Raw genomic sequence first — 19879 nt, 5'->3', positions numbered from 1 at the left:
CCTGTTTGAACACGTTAATATTGCTACTTTGCAAACTGTTAGGGTTTTGGTTTGGGTTTTTTTTGTTTCACTGTTTTTTTTTTAATAAAGTACTTAATTCTTCCATTACTCAGTATAGGGATTCCTACTGGTAGACATCAGGACAAATCTCAGAAGTTTAAGTACACAGACAATTTTTAATCACATCTCTTAGATGCCCATAAATGCCTTTGAAAATTCTCAGACAGTAAAGTGGCATAGCACACATGTCCAGACACCTTCCAGTCAGAGTTACAACATGCTGAAGTTCAGGGACATTTTAAAAATATTCATAATTATTTCTACAATATTTGACTTGACAGAATCTAATGTGGACTTTTCAAAGGCTGACAACTTTCTCCTTTTGGTGATGGACCAAGCAAAAATGGTAACAAAGTTTCCTTGTTACCTCCCATTATCTACTAAATTGTTTTACCACATGATTAAGTAAAACTTTTCCATCCAGTTCCAAAGGCACAAGCATTTCCAGCTAAATGAAGAACTTAAGTGCATTAGAACCAATGGAAAGTATTGTTAAGGCTCCAGCTTTACCAAAAAGTATTCTTTTTATGAAACTCTCACATTGATGTAAACCAATTCATCCACTAGGCAAAAGCATGACAATGTTTTCCAGTCATAGCAGCCATACACTCCAGCTTCTACAAACAAAACAAAAAAAACAACAAAAGGAAAAAAAACCCCAGATGCTCATATCAGTTTTCCACAGAGAGAGAAAATTTTTTGCACTATGTTTGGCCCCAAGCCCTTTGAGACAGACCAAGGAAAATGCAAATGGAAAGTCTGTTCCTGAGACTATTTTGTGACATTCTATTGAAAGGGTCCTAGATAAGAACAGCTTGGTCTCCCCAGCCACAAAACAAACACCTCAAAGTTCAGCAGCACAATGAAAATACCATCCAAATCAATGGCCACAGCCCAAAAGTTTTACTATCTTTTGTTAAAGCCAACACTGTTTCACTCATTTGGGCTTCCAAGCACTGTTTTAATGCACCATGCATAATACCCAGATGGCAGGGGTGTAGGTCTCTTCATTGAAAGGACTGCAGTGTATGCTGCAGTTTCTTTTCATGACAAAAGAAGCACACATAGCCTGCATCAATGACTTTCAGACAGCTTTTAAAAAAGTTAATTAAAAAAACACAAAACCTAAGTGGGTTAGAAAAGTAGATGTTGTCACTAAAGGTGGCCTGAAAACACTTGAGGATCTGTCCTAGCAAAACCTATTCTCAGCCTCTACCATTCTCAAATTGCAGCATAAACTTCAGTCTGCTTATCAATATGAATTGTCTTCATATTCACTTGCTCTACTACACCACCAGCACATCTTGAAATGCAACAGTATTGTTTTTATTACACCCCACTACATTTGCAGTTTGTGTTTTATGTATGGAAAACTCAATTAAAAAAAAATAAACGCACAACAAACCAAAGAAGAGAGCATGCAAGCACAGTGGATTTATCACTTGCCCTTTGGAAATGTTCCCATCTTCAGAATCAAAGAAAAAATTTTGCTTGTTAGGACATCATCTGAGTGTGTGCAACAGTCCAGTGGACCCCTGTCATTCAGTACAAGTAAAGAATTCTTGCTGACTTTCAGTGTGGTTCTTTCTCTGATGAGCTTGGCTGACACTCCAGCCTGAATGTTCAAGTTTCCTCTTGACTTCTCTGGTTCAGAGCTTGAAGTGAGGCTACTACATCAATATTCTAATTTAATTACAAGGCAGACTGCTCATCAAACATCAAGAAGAGTGATACACATTAAAGCTGGATTAATTGCAAAGGCAAAAATATATTAAAATGCTTTTGAATTAAATTCACCTTTCTACCCTTATTTAAAATTAGCCTCTGGGCTTCATTTCAGAAAATAAATTGAGTATCCAGAAAACCTTAATGCATTAAGTTTTTATAAGGCCAGGTGGTGGGAAATAAGCCAAACAAACAAATATATAAATAAAAAAGCTGTTAGGACAAGTATATTCTCCAGTTATTAAAAGATGACTGAAACCTAGGTCCGCAAATACCTGGAACTAACTACTTGACATTGCTGTTCTTCAAGAATAAATGTATGCTTGTTATATGTAGCTTCATATACTTAATATTATTGTTGAGTCCAAGTGCATCTCAGTATTACAGACAGAAATTGTTAACATGGGATTTACACTTCTCTCAATATCTTCCCAGTCAATATTTTCAGGTGTCTTTCCACACCCTGGGGTTCAATGAGCAGTTTCTTACTCCTGGATATTAGGAAGTCTACAATGATGCCTTCTGTACACATCCTGATCTTTTGTCCACCAGGATGAACAAAGCTGAAAAGTTTTCAGCTTTGTTTACAAACACTGCAGAGCTGCTTCAAGTACTCAAAAGTGAAGAAGTGTTCACAGCAGTGCAAGGAGGATGCTGAAAAATTCCTGTCAAAAAGACAAGGATACATACCTTGTTGAACAATGGCACTTTATTCCCTGTGCACAACGGAAAGGTTACGTGACCTAAGTCTGTCCAAACTTTCAATGTAAATAGGAGTTCTTTTCAAACTGTTTCAAGAACAGCTGCCATTTCCTTGAACTGTCTGAAGAAATTCTAAAAAGCAAGAGTTAAGATAAATTTCAGCTGCTTGAAGAAATGCTCAAAGTTTAGTTCAAACTAGCACATTAGACAAAAATCACAATTCACGTTTCTCACATTCCTTCTTTCTTCCACCTGTAATTTGGAGCTTGAACTGAGAGTTTCTGCTTTCTGTTTTGTGGGCTTGTTGGCATTTGGACATATTCACTATTAAATCTACAGAGATGATGCCTTATTTGCATGTGTTTGCCTACTAATAGGAGAAGATATGAAAAAAGCCAATGAAGTAGGTCACACTCCAACAAAAAACAAACCAACCTCCTCACACCAATGTTTTATTACCTGCTGACACAATCCAGTTGTCTCAAATATTGCATCAATTTCTTACAGCCGTTGAACAGCAGATTTGATATTAAAGAGGTTTCAAAATTAATACTATTTCACAAAACCTAAGGATCCAGAATATCCTTCTCAAATCCCTGGCATCTCCAGGGATTTATTTAGAGACTTGTGTAATATTCTAAGTGATGCAGTTGCCCCTTAAACAAGAACGGCTACAGAAGTGCCACAATTATACAAAATTAAACAATCAAGTTCACACATTTAAGAGCCACAATTGCCACACAGCAATTAAGAGCCAGTGGTGGAAAAGCAGACTGCCCTTATTTCCTAATCTTTAGCCAACATTAGGCTTAACCCAAGTTTTATATCTTGAGGCTGGGGAACAGCTCCATAGCCTTAGAATATTAACTCAATTTTTTCTAAGGCAGAGTGACAGCTAACAGTAAAGATTCAAAACTTCAGTTTTTGGCTTATTTGTAAGAGAAAAGATTAATTACTGCTAAATTAACATTTTCAGATAAGTGACAAAAACCTCAATGCTGTAACTACTTTGCTTCAGTTTTTTGAGTATTTAATGCTTCACCTTAGAATGACTGTATCAGTGAATAAGCAACACAAAGGTATGCATCAGGGGATACAGGTACTTCATATATATATATATATATATATATATATATATGTTACTTGTCACTGAGAACCATAGAGTCAGTCAGTGAGGCTGAACTGAGTAACCCCAATTACAGACCTTGAACTGTGGGATCGACATTTCGAAAGATTTGTCTGTTACTTGTCCTGAAGGGTCTGCCACACTTAGTGTCACTGCCACGTAAGGAAACCTCAGAGACCTGCAGGTGTCAGAGCTCATTGCAACTCCCAGCTTCCATTTCATATCTACAAACTGCAAAGAAAAAACATTGGAAACTGTTAAAGGAAGATCTGGCCTACCATTGCCATTCTGTTGGATGAACATTTTACAGACAACACAGGGCACCCAGAGTTCATACCTAAATGGGGAACAAATATACACCTACAGATTGTGAAAACAAAATCTTGATTTTAACAGTAAAAAACAATGTGCAATTTAACAAGTCTGAGGAGCTGGGTATCTTCATCTTGGAGGAAAATGAGGGATGACTTCATTAATGGTTATAGATACGTAAAGGGTGAGTGCCAGGAGGATGAAGCCAGGCTTTATTCAGTTGTGTCCAAAGATAGGACAAGAGGCAGTGGGTACAAGCTTGAGCACAGGAGGTTCCACATAAATACAAGGAAATTTTTTTTCCACTGTGAGCGTGGCAGAGCACTAGCACAAGCTGCCCAGGGAGGTTGTGGAGTCTCCTCTGGAGACATTCAAAGCCCACCTGGACACATTCCTGTGTGACCTCCTGTAGGTGACCCTGCTCTGGCAGGGGGGGTTGGACTCAATGATCTTTTGAGGTCCCTTCCAATCCCTGACTTTCTGTGACTTCTGTGAAGTTATGTGACTATATCAGTTTTTCTTACTCACATTCTGTCATTAGGCAAATAAAAACCTCATAGTGCACAAAAATTTTATAGTAGCAATAATGGAAAACAATTAAGGCATCACATAATGCTATTTCAGCATTCATCATAAATATGTTTCAGGTAAGTTATTTTTAGTGTTTTTTGAATGCTAAAAAGGCTTCTTTATGAAGATCTGTTGAAATAAGTAATGAACAGTCACTACAAGCTAACTATCAAGCCTCAGACAAAGATTCTTTTTTTAAAGCCATGATCTTTTAAACCATTGTTAGAGAAAAGATCTTACAGTGCAAATATACTGTGTCATTTTTCTTTAATTTTTTTTTAAAGGAATGCTGTAAATTGACAGAAAGTATCTTTTAAAAAAGTTATCATTAAGGGAGACAGAATAAACCAATCAGGTGCTGCTATTTTCAAGTCTAAAGCACAATTCAAATTACATATAAAGCAGACTTACATAAACAGCTAATACAACTGTCTCCCACACTGCCACTCACCTTCCCTAATAGTACTACAAAGCACTGATTTTTAAAGAAGTATGAAATGGGACTGTCACCCAAACAGTAAAATTAGAAAATTGTTCAGTGTTTAGACAAAATTTACTGTATGTTTCTTTACCTGGATAAATATTTGGCAATAGAGATTATATATATATATATATATATATATATATATGAACGAAAGCTTTCAGCAGTCAAAATACCACATGAGCCTGACAACACATCATACAATGTAGCACTGACATTTCTGAGGAGTTAAAATTTAGCTCAACTGCACTTCTGTTACTTAGTTACCTGCCCCACTGAGGCCCTGTTTCTTGCATCTTCTGACACACTGATGGATTTGCCCTGCTCGTTCCATACATGTCGAATAACTTGAAGTGCATGTTTTGGCAGGGTGCTGACTGCATTGCCCAAGGTGATGACAAGTTCTTCCGTAGAAAGATTGTTTCTGGCTGCTGTGCTATAAGGATACCCAAAGAACACCACAGCAGATTCATTTCCCACAGATTTAATAACATTTCTCACTACCCCAAATAGGCAATTCTTAATTTCTACTGCATGTATTTATGTACTTTCCAGCAATTAATCAGACTGTGATTTTTTTTTCAGAATATTTTACTAATCTTTTGCATCCACATGCAAAGTCAACATAACTTGACTTTTGAAGTGTCTTAATATACAGACAAGTTTTGCTGGGCTTGCACAACATATAACATTAAAAAAAAATAATCACAGCCTCCAAGTGCTGTTACAACTGAAAAAATGCATAAGCCTATGAAAGATGTGTGCATAAAGCAGTGAAACAACATTATTCCTTTAGAAACAAGGCAGTTTAATTAAACATTTAGGAAAATTAATCTAATTATTACCAAAAGGCAAGTAAGGACCTCTAGGTAATGGTATCATTGATACTAGCAGAAGCTAAATGATGCAATAAACCCTCAACTGAAAACAGCAATCTGGAGGAAAATTGCTACTTGATTCCCTCTACAGAAACAGGTAAAAAAAAAAAAAAAGTCAATCCCCTCTAGGTTTATACATGGAGATCCACTGCTTTTAAAAAGACAGTAACAAAGAGGAAAAACAGTTGATCTTTCAAGTAGCATGGTCTAACATAACTTAAAGCTTTAGTTTATAGAGGTAGAAGTAGTATGTTAAATTTCTATTGTCATATTAATGTTACATAAAACGTTTAGATAATAGGTACTAGAAGAACAAGTAAGACCTTAAGAATTTTTTTATGAAAACAGAAAAACTTAACACCAAAACAACAGCTACAAATACTAATTAAAACCTTGAGCTTTATCACTGCAGAGTTTTAACAGACTCAAATGCTGGTTTCTCATCTCCAAGAAACAAGAAGTTACAGACTTAGCTTAGAACTGAGCTTAACTTCCTCTTTTATTTTACCAATTATTCCAAAGCTTGCAGATAGGATCTTATAAATATTTACTCTCTTTTTCAAATTTTTATCTCAATAAGTGTGACTACATAATAAATAACTACACATAATTAAGCCAACATTTTTTTGGGTATCGAGAGTTAGAAACATTTGGCCCTTTACTGAATCAGTTCATTTTATACCCACATTTAATTTACTTTTTAATATCCCCATTAGGTTGGAGTAGAGGGCAAAAAAACCAGACATGAAGCAAAGTGAATTATTTTTTGCTTACCTAAAAAGAAAGGAAAAAATGTTAGCTATTTTTGCCAAGTCACCAGCATTAATCTCAATCCCAGATGTTTGAATTCTCTGGAAATTAAGTGGTCAAACAATTACAAATAAAAATCATGAATAATAAATCATGCATTAATAAAAAAATCTTCATATACACACACAATCATATATAAGGAAAGAAATCTGACTTGGGGATACATCCTTTAAAGCATTCACAGCTAATATACTTGCTTATAAACACTAGTAAACACATTTAGTGCTTACTATATAATATATACATATATATTACTATATTATATATATACTGTGTGTATATATATACATATATGCATAAAAATATAAGTACATTCGTAAGTAAAAACTTACCTGACACAGCTCAGCTGTATTTATACCTGGGATCTTATGGTTCAGATGTTGAATTATTTGTTCACACTGTAAAGAAAGCAAGTTTGAAAACATTCTTAATGCATGCATTACTACCCAAGACAAAGCTAGTCTGAATACTTGGAGATCACAAAACAAAGAAGAAAATTAGCTAATGCAAAAATGGACAACAAGAGGGTGCTTTAAAGGCAGAGTGAAGAATAAAGTCATTGAAATGACATCACATCCATGAAAAGCAAATATACTCAGCCAAGACTTCAGTTACTACCTTACTGGCTACTGCTACTGAACACATCATTTCCATATTCATTGAACAGTCATCCTCCTTAAGTGTTACACTGAACAAGATGAATATTTTCTACACAAGCTTGGTCAGTATCTCATGTAGATAAAAGGAAAAAAAATTCAAAATCTTCTACAATAAAAACATAAACTTAAAGCAAGCCTGTTGTTTTTAGCAGGACTGGCCCATTTTATGAATCATGTAAATCTAAGCTACCACATACCCAGGATTCCCTTTGCAACAGAGAAAAAACAGAAGAGCTTAAACAAAAAGGTTTCCTAGAAGAAAAGATTGACAGAATTCCTTCCATGTCTTATTTATTGATCTACTTACCAGTTCTGCAAAAAAGTCTTGAGGTATTAAACTAATCTTATCTGCTGTGCCACCAACATCTGAAAGAAACCCCACAAGCCATAGTTATCAGAAACTGTTACAGCAATAAGTCTTATCTCTCTCTATGGAATTCCTAAGTCATTGTGCATGCATATACCTTAAAAACAAAGGGGTTTTTTTTCAGGGAGTTTGTCCCGAATCGCGTTAACATAACCCGCTCAGCATCCCCCAAAAAACCCTAATAGAAGCGACTCTGTAAGGTCTCAGAGCCCCAGACTGAGCCCATCCAACGCCACACTTTGACAGCCCCGAGGAACTCTCTGGGCCCTATGGAGCAGTACCCGCACCAAGTCCCTCACAGCTCCCCGGGGTAGCACAGGGCCGCCAAGACTACGCTGCTACATCCAGGCCGCCTTCCAGCAGCGAAGCCCCCAGGAGACCCTGAGGGAGTGCGGGAAGGTCCCGCTGGCGAACCACGGGCCTCCGCCAGGACCCACGGGACCGGCTCGCCCCGGGCCCCGGGTGAGGCGGCTCCGCCAGGAGGCCCCCGCTAAGCTTTCAAGAGGGCGACAGCGCCCGCACCCCCGGCCGGCCGAGCTCCTCTCCGCATCCCGCGGTCCCGGGAGGGCCCCGGTCTCCCTCAGGGCCCCTCCCTGCCCCTCACCCAGCGCCGCCAGGGCCCGCACCGCAGCGGAACCGGCAGCCATGGCGCCGCGCACCCGCCGAGGGCTGACTTCCGGCACAAGAGGCTGAGCGCCCTGATTGGCTCTGGGCGAGACCAAAGCGATGCTGGGGCAGAGACCTCGCTCTTATTGGCTGCCGGACAGGGCGCATGCGCACTGCTCCGCTGGGGAGTGCCCGCTGAATGGGGGGTGGGTGGATGGATGGATGGAGGGAGGGAGGGAGGGAGGGAGGGAGGGAGGGAGGGAGGGAGGGAGGGAGGGAGGGAGGGAGGGAGGGAGGGAGGGAGGGAGGGAGGGATGGAGGGAGGGAGGGATGGAGGGATGGAGGGATGGATGGATGGATGGATGGATGGATGGATGGATGGATGGATGGATGGATGGAGGAAGGGAGGGAGGGAGGGAGGGACGGGTGGATGGATGGATGGATGGATGGGTGGGTGGATGGATGGGTAAAGGGAGGCAGGGAGGGAGGAGGGATGGATGGATGGATGGATGGATGGATGGATGAGAGCCCCAGCAGGAGGTGGTTTGGGATTGTTCTTCGCAAAATAAATCACTTCTTAAATAGGTGCAAGTAAACTCTGACCCGTGTTGTAAGAGGCTGTTTGGTCCGCAGGCAGCGGGTGGCACAGACTGCCTGGGGATAGCAGCTCAGGGTCTTGCAAGTCAGGGCCTATCCCTGCCTTGCCTCAGGCTGGCCGTGCCCTCACTCTACAGACCCTGTACAGACCCCCTCTGCAGCCCCCCTTTGCTGGTGCTTGAGCTACTGGTGGTGTCTTGGGAGGCGGTGCTGGTTGGTGCCAGAGTTGTCTGGGGAGGCTCTTGGGAATGCCAGTTCAAGTGAGGGCTGGTTTGTGCAACAAGTTGTTTACTCGGTTGGGTTTATTGTTAACTGCTGTTAGGGTTTCCTCAGCATTCCTCATTACTGTCTCAAGTACATAAATATTGCATTGTCTTCTGTGCATGCAGCATGTGGTATACTTGACTTGGTAGAGCTAACAGAGTAACTGTACTTTGTGCAGGTGTGTTGTGGAACTAGCCTGTCCACCTGCAGATAAACTGTGAGATTCATGGATGATCTGTGCAGATAAACTGGTTTCAGTTTAATGGGAAAATGGCCACTTACTGCAAAACTACAGGGAGAAACATATTCAATAAGCTCTGCATACCCTAGCAAAATAAGTTTGGGATGTGGTTGGAGCCCTGAAACAACACTGATGCTTCATCAATTTCACCTTTTAAAAAGTGCAAATTTTCTTAGATTTCTCTACTAACCAGATTTACATTTGCTTTTAGCTTTTTTCTATACTGTGATGCTATAATCTCCATAGATCTCTTGTAAGACTCTGACAGAGTAGTAAAACAACTTGTAACGCAGTGGCAATCAGTAGTTTTAAATTACGTATTTTCAATAAATGTTAATGACAAAATTCTGAAGATATTTCAGGAAAAGAGTAATTATTATAGAACATGGTGTGTGTTTATAAGCTTTATATATTTATGGTCTGTCTGATCCTGGCCTCTCCCTTTTAAAGTATGTAATTAAGTGTCCAAATATTTTTGAGCAGTATGTGTTTTTATGACCTTGTGATTGTTGGAACACTAGCAATGTATGTACTAATAAGATTTCTCTGTGATAGCAAGGATTTGACTTAACAACCCCTTTGTTCTTAAGTAACTATTACATACTGTCCATTACATACTCCAGAGAACATTATATTACAATTTCATCAAGTCTCTTAATAGTGCCTTTAGCATTATGACTAATATTATATTGCTGCTCATTATTTCTCCAAGATGTGGAGCTGGATGTGGAATATCTTGGTGGTTTGGTCACTTCAGAATTCATTTGCTGAAGTTTGTGGTTATTTGGGGTTATTTTCATCAACGCATGATGAATTTAGTTCTTTGAATTTGGAACAGCCTACTTGCCCATTCACAGAATTAAACTGTGTATCAGAAATTGTGTGGCCAGCAGGACTAGGGAAGTGATTGACCCCTTTGTATACAGCACTGCTGAGGCCACCCAACTACAAGGACATTGGAGCAAGTCCAAAGAAGCTCGATGAAGCTGGTGGGGATTGGTCTCTTCTCCTAAGTAATAATGGACAGAACAAGAGGAAATGTGTTCAAGTTGTGCCAGGGGAGGTTTAGATTGGTTATTTCTGGAGAGCCAGCTGGAATGGCTCGACAATTCTAAAACCTGAGAGTCTCTCCTATACAAATAGGGGGGTCCCCCTAAAAATAGGTGTCAGAACTCCAAAGCTGGTTGAGATTTGTTTTGTTTATTGTATAATAACAATAGTTGTTGACTAGAGCATAAAGTTATTTCTGAGAAGTATGGGTGAAATACATTTTAAAGAAAGAGATCAGTACTGAAAAAGGTAGTTAAGAGGGTTTCATATTTCAGAATCACAAACAGAGGAATTCTTGCAGTGAGTAGAGCGATGCTGTCCTTGGTTTCCTGCAGTAGCAATGATTGATTTAGATCAGTGGGAGACTATAGGGAAACAAATGAATGCATAGTTTCAAGAGGAAGGACCAGATGTTTTTCCTTTAACAGCTTTTTCCATTTGGAATATTGTAAAGATATGTTTAATCCCCCAGACTGATACCCTTAAATCAGTTAACAGACCAAGGATGATAGATGCTGTTGTGGCTACACGGGATGAGGCTCAAGATAGCAATAGAAGAGAAAATATTTCAGAACCTCAGGATGAGCCAGATTTTCAAGAAAGAAAGTTCCCCCACCCCTGCTTTCCCCCCACCATTACATGCAGACTCGTGCCCTTTCACATCCCCCCCTGTATTGCAGAAGGGTATACAAAAAGGTCTTGGAGGAAATCCCTTTGGAGCTTCTACAGGCATTCCCCATGGTGGAGGATCCTGATCCTAATAATCCTGGGCTATAACTTTAAAGACATAGAAAGATTTAAAACAGACTGCAGCTCTGGATAGTCCAACTGTGCCTTACATACTTACTATAATTAAAGTTGTATCCGCTGAAGCTATGTGCCCTTATGATTGCAATATATTATCAAAGAATCATAGAATTGGCTGGGTTGGAAGGGACCTCAGAGATCATCGAGTCCAACCCTTGAACCACCGTTGCGGTTGCTAGACCATGGCACTGAGTGCCACATCCAGTCTCTTTTTAAATATCTCCAGGAATGGAGAATCCACTACTTCCCTGGGCAGCCCATTCCAATTCTTGATCACCCTCCCAGTAAAGAAATTCTTCCTAATATCTAACCTAAACTTCCCCTGGCACAATTTAAGTCCATGCCCTCTTGTCTTGTTGAAAGTTGTCTGGCAAAAGAGAACAACCCCCACCTGGCTACAACCTCCTATCAGGGAGTTTTAGAGAGCAATGAGGTCTCCCCTGAGCCGCCTCTTCTTTAGGCTGAACAGCCCCAGCTCCCTCAGCCTCTCCTCATAGGGTCTGTGCTAGCCTAGACAGAGATGACCATTTACTCTGGAAAAAGTATTACCATGATCTTTGCATGGATCAGGCTAGAAGAAATCAACAGGGAAATGTAGCTGTTACCTTAGAAATGCTGACAGGAATGTGACCTTTTTCAAATATACAAACACAGCTGACTTGGGAGCTGCAGGCTTATCAACAAATAACTGCTGCAGCTGTACAAGCTTGGGAAAAGTTGCCTGCAAAGGGAGAGGATAATGTAAGTTTCACAAAGATTTTACAAGGACCATCTGAGCCTTTTGAACAATTTGTTGATCACTTGGCCATGGCTATTCAGAGAAGTGTGGTGGACAGCAATGTTTCTAACATTTTGCTAAAACAATTGGCATTTGGTAATTGTAATAAAGATTATGAGCAGGCACTGGCAGGTTCTAAACGAATGGTGACAATTACAGATACAATCCTCTGATGTCAGGATGTCAGTACTGCTACATACAATGCTAATCTGATGGTGGCTGCTTTGCAATCAGTCAAAAAGGCAAAATCCTTTAATTGTGGTAAAGAAGGACATCTAGCGAGAGACTGCAGAAGGACACAGAGCTGTCCTAATCCTAAATCACCTCCTCAGTTATGTCCTAAATGTCAGAAAGGGTTTCACTGGGCATCTGAATGCAGAACAAGATGTGTTAACGATGGGGCTCAGTAGTCCCAGCCCCCCCAGACCATAGGGGCTGCCATGTCACTGACACCTCCACAAGTGATCCTGGCAAGTCACAGCTTCACAGCCTCAGCAGGGCAAGCCCCAGCAGGGCAGGATTGGACCTCCACACTGTCTTTCCATCTGTACTAACTCCTGAAATGGGGATTCAGAAAAATCCTACCACTACTATGGGGCCCCTTCCAGTTTGGTACAGTAGGCCTTATATTGGGCCATTGTGGGTATTCAGCAAAAGGGCTTCTTGTAATCCCTGGCATACTGGACGATAATTATTAGGGTACTATAATGATTTTGCCATGGTCTCAATGGGTTATTGAGATCCCAGAGAAAGCTAGAATTGTGCAAATTCTTGTACTCTCATATGTTAAACTTGACCAGGAACAGAAAGGAATGAGAGGAGCTACTTGATTCAGTAGCTCAGGAACAACAAATTTTTGGTCTCAGGAAGTTACTGATCAATGACTCACAGTAATGTTTACTATTCAAGAACAAGTATTTGAAGGACTTACTGATACTGGAGCAGATAAGTCTGTCATTGGTTAAGAACATAGGCCAAAATCATGTACAAGAAGGTACAGCATCTTTGGCAGGAGTAGGTGAAGTCTCACTGCCCTGGCAGAGTTCTGCACAGCTCACAGGGCAGGACCCTGATGGAAAAACAAGTGTTTTTCAGCCAGATGTTTTACAAAAATTGCCAATAAACCTATGGGGGACGGAATGTACTCACACAAATGGGAGTGTACTTACAAAGTCCATCTGATCAGGTAACTGCCATGATGAATACTTGAAAATTTCACACTTTAAAGGGATTAGGCAAGCACCAGTAAGGAATGAAAGAATGGCTGCTTTGAAAAACTAACACAGATCACAAAGGATTGTGATACCCTTTTGTTTAGGGGCTGCTGTCAAAGCTTCTCTTGCCTGTGCTGACCCCATTCAGTGGATTTCAGATGATCCTGTCTGGGTTGAACAGTGGCGCCTATCTAAAGAGAAACTTGTTGTCTTGCATAAGTTAAAGAACAGCCAAATGCCAATCATACTGAGTTTTCAGTCAGCCCTTGGAATTCTCCAGTTTTTGTTATCAAAAAGAAATCTGGGAAATGGTGAATGCTACATGATCTGAGAGCTATTAAAGCCATTATAGCCTCTATGGGCTCATTACAACCTGGATTGCCATCTCGTGCTGCCATACCTTCCAACTGGCCCCTCGTAGTCAAAGACTTAAAAGATTGTTTTTTTACTATTCTTCTTCAGGAGCTGGACAGATGTAGATTTGTCTTTTCAATACCCAGTTGTAATATGGAAGAGGCAGCTTTAATATATCAGTAGAAAGTTTTCCCACAGGGAATGAAAAATAGTCCAACTATTTGTCAAAATTTTGTACAACAAGCTATTGCACCTGTGAGACCCAAATGGCCAGAGGCAAAAATTATTCACTATATGGATGACATTTTGTGTACTCATTCTGATCAAGAACAATTGCAAGAAATACTAAAGGACTTGAATATTCACCTAGAGCAATGGGGCTTACAGGTTGCCCCAGAAAAGGCACAACAAACTCCACCATTTTCATACCTTGGCTTTTTTTGACATCAGCATACCATTGGTCCACAAAAAAAAAAAAAAAAAAAAAAAAAATCAAACTACACCTTACCAGTTTGCAAACATTTAATGATTTCCAGAAATTGTTAGGGGATATTAACTGGCTTTGACCTATGCTAGGAATTTCTACAACTCAACTGACTCATCTATTTGAAACACTGCATGGTGATTCTAGTTTAAATTCTCCCTGCATGCTCTCAGAAGAAGCACAGAATTACAGCTTATACAACAGGCTACAGCGACTGCTCAGCGATCATGTACTTCCCTTCAACAAGCAGTACAAGGTGCTGTTATAGCCACTCCTGACATCTCTACTGGTGTTTTTCAATCACAGGGTATACTAAATGGCTTCACCTTCCTTTTGAGAACACCTCTTCATTGACCTCATATGTGGCAATTGTTGCATTTTTGATTTCTAAATTGATTTCTAAAGCGACATTTGCAGCTTACAGATTTGTACTTGTTTGTCATTCACCAACCTTAGACACAAGCACAATTACAGGAATTCATTCAAACAATGAGCAATGACAGATAGTTGCTGCAGCCTACACAGGACACGTGGATAATCACAAACGTTCCTTAAAATTGTTGTTTGCTGAACAATATTAATGGCTTTTTCCTGTGATAACTTCTCCTACCCCTTTGATTCCCCTACAGTGCTTACTGGTGGTTCTAGAAACGGTAAGGCTGGATCTTATTCTCTTGAAGAAGGAAGTCATGTAGAACGTACCATGTAAACCTCAGTACAAAAGGTAGCACTTAAACATGTTTTTGAAGATTTCCCTCAGCCTGTTAATATCTTGACTGGTAGTTGCTTTGCAGCATGTCTGTCAAAATACTGAAACAGCTTGGATAAAATATACCTCTAACAATGATCTTTTGCAGCTTTTTTATTGTTTACAGATGCTTCCACACATGTGCTATGCACCTTTTTTTATTAATCATATTCATGCACATTCCACTCTACCAGGACGCCCCTTGAGCAGGAAATGCTACAACAGATAGTCAAGTACAAGTGTTTTTAGCAGACTCTGATACTCCCTCACCCACTCACTGTGCTATGGAAAGCCACCAGTTATTCCATCAGAATGCACTGAGCCTGCACAGGTATTTCCACATTACTCAAGAACAGGCACAACACACTGTGAGAAGTTGTTCTGCCTGTGCTCCCTATCTTCCTGTACCTTACCCTGCAATTAACCCTAGAGGTCTACGACCTAATGATTTGTGGCAGATGGATGTCACACGTTTCCTCATTCAGCCCGTGAATCTTATGTCCGTGTCTGTGTTGATACCTCTTCAGGTTTTCTTTTTGCTTCTCCAGTTAAGGCTGTTTGTCATGTTATAACACACTTATTGACTGCTTTTTATGTAATGGGTATGCCTCATGCTATTAAAATGGATCATGCCCTGGCATATCCCTGTGCCTCTTTTGCTCAATCTTGTCAATGGTAATTTCAAACAACCTGCTTGCCACAGGTGTGAGTCAATTGGAAGGATCCTTTAACAGGACAATGGAAAGGTCCTGATCCATTAATGACGTAGGGTCGAGGTTTTGCTTGTGTCTTTCCAGAAACTGCAGATAAACCCATTTGGGTTCCAGAAAAGAATGTCAGAACCTGTGATGACAGGAGCCTTACCAGGAGTCGCCAAGAGCTTCTGCAAGCTGCCCCTGCAGCCCAATGAATGGTGGAGACATCAGAGGCCTCTGAGCCAGGACACACAGAAGGAAGCACTGCCAAGGTGGGGAAATATCAAAGCACTGACAGGTTGTGGGGTAGAAAAAGTGAAAAACCAAGGCCATCCAGTGAAGCCTGATTTAGTTGTTTTGCCAGTATTCACTCTGCTGAACATTATGCAGGTGGCGTTAGGAGATGCCAATATGTATTGGGTCTGAGTGTGCTTTGCCATGGTAGTGACTTGTTACTGGATGAGGCAGGTGAAGGTCTGCATTGACAATCAGGTGAAAGGACTGGGGCTGGCCAAGTGCCTCCTACCACACTCAAGGGCACGACTGGGTTGGCCTCCGTGCTTGCCACCAAGAAGAACCTATAGCTCTGGTCTTGGTTGCAACTCAGTAGATGTTGAGTGGTGGGGACACACACCATACAAGACCTTGATATGTGGGATGGCTTCCTCTGTTATAAGGAGGCCATCCAGGAGGGGAGAACAGGCCAAAAATCCTGAAGTTGGCATGAATCACAGAATGGTTGAGGTTGGAATGAACCTCTTAAGATTATTTACTCCAACCCCCCTGCTCAAGCAGGGCCACTTAGAGCAGATTGCCCAGGACTGTGTCGACTTGAGTTTTAATGTCTCCACAGACGGGGACGCCACAACTTCTTTGGGCAATTTTTTTCCAGTGTTTGATAAGCCTCAAAATAAAAAAGCAAGAGTTAGAATAAGTAACTTCTCTTTGAACCTCCCTTTTCTCCCCATGGCTATAGGCTGGCATTATCTATGTACTATAGAAATGTTTCTCAAATCTATATGTACAGTAAGCAAACTATGGCTAATCTGACATTACTGCATTCACATATAGTCATGATTTGTACCTTGCATTCTTTTATCTTCCTATTGTCTAATGATCTTAATGTTACTAATTTTAGGCAAGCCTTTTGTGCAACTATCCTATATAGTCCGGTTGTATTAATCAGCAAAAACATCATTTATCAAAAATAATTGACTAGATGTTTGGAAAGAGAGTATGTTAAAGAAACCCTGCCAAACAAGCCCTGGACTCTGGCCCAGTTCCAGTCATCTTTGGTCAGGAGAAGAACCAGATGTTTCTGCATAAGGTAATATGCAAGTCATCCTAACTTGCTGGTTGTTTAGTATTTAAGGCTGGATCCCCTTGCAGTGATTTTGGATGCCCCACCTACCAGTGGACGCACTGTGTAGGATTTTCCCACTTGCTTGAAAGTGTTTTCCAAATCCTCGCTGCAAACAGGGCTCCCCAGCGACTGCGGATCTGGATGATGGTAACATATACAAGTGGTGATGTATAATGTTAACATTGTATAAACACTTTTCTGCCTTAAATCCCTTTCACTGTAGATAAGCCACATTACTTCATGTTCTTCCCTATGTAAAACTCCCTACAGGAGTTTTATTGTGTATTTTTGTTTGGTTTTTTAGAATTGTGATTTGGACCATGATTAACCTGGCAGCCAAGGTTCATAGAATACACTTATTCCTAAAAAAAAAAAGAGAGAGGATATGTGGAGAGCCAGCTGGAATGGTTTGCCAATTTGGAAGACCTGAGAGCCAGCAAAGAGACAAGGTCCCACACTGCAAAGCAAGGTTAATCAAAGATAGCAATACACTTATTCCTAAAAACAAAAAAAGGGGGATATGTGGAGAGCCAGCTGGAATGGTTTGTCAAATTGGAAGACCTGAGAGCCAGCAAAGAGACAAGGTCCCACACTGCAAAGCAAGGTTAAACAAAGATAGCAATGAGGCAAGGCCCATTGCCAGAAAAATAACGATGAGGCAAGGCTCACAACCAGAAAAGATAATAAGGAATTTGGAGGACACTTACTCTGAATAAAGGGACTGTGTATTCTAGTAACTCTTGGCCTGAACCAGGATGTTTTATTAAGAATGCTGTCTTGTAAGCAATGTCTATAGCTAACAGAATCAACATAACTGCCTTTTAGCATGATCTTTGTTTATTGTATCATGTCTTCTCTGCTCTATAAAAGAGCACTGACTAATAAAATCAGACATATTCCACGAGTGTATGTCTCACTGTGCCTCAAACTCTTTTCACTACACTAACCTTTTCTTTACTTTGTTCACAACAGTTATTAGGAAAAAAATGTTCACCAGAAGGGTCACGAGATTCTGGAGCAGGCTGCCCAGGGACTTGGTGGAGTCATGGTCCCTGGAGGTATTTAAAAGCCATGTAGACATAATGCTGTGGAACACAGTTTAGTATTGGACTTGATGATCTTCAGGGTCTTTTCCAAACCAAATGATTCTATGATGCTTTCAAAAATTCTGCCTCTTTATGTGTGCTGTATGAAGCTTTCTGTGGCAGAGGAAAGTAGATGCAGACTATGATGGTGATCTGACAGTACTTCTAGCTAGATAATGATTGAGAACTTAATATGAGGAGGTACCTGTTAGAGAAACTGGGTAGCAGATCTCACAGCCACATTGGATTGCTGCCCCAGGTCTTTCTGGTTTTGTGCTGGAGGTCCAGCAGATGGGCTTTCACAAAACCTTGTCCACTTCCAAAAGGCAAAGGCAGTTCTGCAAGGGGCCTGTGCACATCAGCTGCAGACTGTGGAGGGATGGGGGCAGAAGCAGCCAGGGGGTAAAGGGGGACACTGAAGCCAAGAAATGGTGGGTTCCTTCATGGTTACCTTTTCTGAATTAACTTGAAAGAAGTCATAGCGCTAAATCTGATATCTCTGTGTGTGTATATATATATATATGAAATGTATCCTACGGTACATGAGAAGTATGTATTATACTGTGCTTGACCTTAGCCACAAGGCCAAGAAACGGTATGTTTATACTGCTGATAAGGGAAGGTACGAGGGAATTCGCAGCTTTGGGAAAGAAATGCTCCTTTTTATTTAGATTTCACACATCCTATAAGTAATTTTCGACAGATCCTCCGGGGAACCCCCCACCCGTCCCCTCACATCTCTGAAGTCCTCCACCGCCACTACTTTACTGTTCTACCCAAACCCCTTTAACCCGTCTCGTTCCGTGGCCTCTCCCATTCCCGCAGCTCTGTTTCCCCGAACCCTGTCCGTACCTCATCGCCGGTGCACGGCTTGCGGTTCATCTACTTGGAGGACGTTTCAGAGGAGCCCAGGCGTCCCGGGCATTTGGCGCCTGCTTCGCATCCATCCCCGTTTCCCGCCGGGCGAGGGGCTCCGGCGGCCACAGAGCGAGCAATGGTGTTATTGGTAAACGAGAGCTTGGATCCCCAGAGCCGGAACCGAAACCGGGCAGAGTCCCCCTCTGTAACTTGCCCCGGGGCACCTCCGTCCCACGCACACCCCGACGGTTGGGAGCAAGCGCCGGGTGGGGCGGGCGAGGTACCACCCCTTGCCCTGCTGGGAGAGTCCATTGCTGGGGGAGACCCAGGGGTGAGCAGAGGGAAATATTCCTGCCATGGTTTCCCGGGAGCATCTAGAAGCACATTGCTCATCGTCTTATGCGTCGCCTCTGCCCGCCGCTCCATAGATGGGGAGGCCTGTGGGTGAGTGCTGGAAGGTTGTTTAATGCTCCGCCTCTCCCCCCCTTTCCCTCATGGCTCGGTGGTACGGTCCCGGGTCAGGTCTGAATCGCGGCGGCGCAGGGCGCTGTCAGTACCGCGCTGCGTGGTTCAGAGCAGAACCGGTACCGGGAGCCGCCCCGCCGCCGTCACCGCCACCACAAGCATGGAGCCCCATCGCTGGCTGCCCCTGGAGGCCAACCCCGACGTGAGTGCCCGGCCTGAGGGGCAAGCGCGGCGGAAGGGGGGGTAGGGGAGTTGCTCGGCTGCTGCTGGCAGGAGGGAGGATGGCGGAGGCGAGGGGAGAGGGCTCGGTGCCTCTCGGGGCGCAGCATCTTGGGCTGAGGGTGGGCTGGTGAGGAGGTCTTAGCCCGCGGATCAAAGTGGGGTGTTAACTCCTTTCTGTTTTCTCTTTTCCTTTCAGGTCACGAATCAGGTAAGCTTTTATTTGAGGTAACCACTATAGTCTTCCTCCAGCTGTAGGCCCATCCCTTTTCGTTTTCGTGTAGTGAAGCCTTCTGCTTCGCCGACGAGAGTAACTCCTTCCTCCCCTGTGGGTATCCGCGCCGCGCCTTCCTAAACTGGG

General features: G+C 41.9%; 2 protein-coding genes across 5 annotated transcripts in view; one reads left to right on the top strand and one right to left on the bottom strand.

The window, feature by feature from the left end:
- Window positions 1-1400: 1400 nt before the first annotated feature.
- On the bottom strand, window positions 1401-19109 carry COMMD6 (COMM domain containing 6). 4 transcript variants are annotated; one of them, XR_003987910.1, is made up of 8 exons: window positions 8295-8375; window positions 7631-7689; window positions 6997-7062; window positions 6629-6705; window positions 5244-5412; window positions 3692-3844; window positions 2476-2619; window positions 1401-1715 (listed from the first exon to the last, which is right to left on the bottom strand). XR_003987910.1 is itself a non-coding variant. In XM_030456442.1 (7 exons), exons 6-7 carry the CDS (start codon window positions 3833-3835, stop codon window positions 2569-2571), a joined length of 195 nt encoding a protein of 64 aa, XP_030312302.1. In that variant the 5' UTR covers window positions 3836-3844; window positions 5244-5412; window positions 6629-6705; window positions 6997-7062; window positions 7631-7689; window positions 18829-19109; the 3' UTR covers window positions 1401-2568. The 4 variants fall into 4 exon arrangements, 3 of the variants coding, with proteins under 3 accessions (XP_030312302.1, XP_030312281.1, XP_030312293.1); XM_030456442.1 differs by lacking the exon at window positions 8295-8375 and adding an exon at window positions 18829-19109 and having other exon boundaries at window positions 1401-2619; XM_030456421.1 differs by having other exon boundaries at window positions 1401-2619.
- A 131-nt stretch (window positions 19110-19240) lies between these two features.
- The window catches only part of UCHL3 (ubiquitin C-terminal hydrolase L3), a 39431-nt gene continuing 38792 nt past the window's right edge, over window positions 19241-19879 (top strand). The window contains 2 exon segments of the mRNA XM_030456451.1: window positions 19241-19501; window positions 19718-19729. Of these exon segments, the coding sequence (XP_030312311.1) occupies window positions 19301-19501; window positions 19718-19729 (213 nt within the window). The 5' untranslated portion in view covers window positions 19241-19300.

Source organism: Calypte anna, chromosome 1 (genome assembly GCF_003957555.1).
Source record: "Calypte anna isolate BGI_N300 chromosome 1, bCalAnn1_v1.p, whole genome shotgun sequence".
Taxonomy (NCBI): domain Eukaryota; kingdom Metazoa; phylum Chordata; class Aves; order Apodiformes; family Trochilidae; genus Calypte; species Calypte anna.
This window is presented reverse-complemented; position numbering and strand designations above follow the sequence as displayed.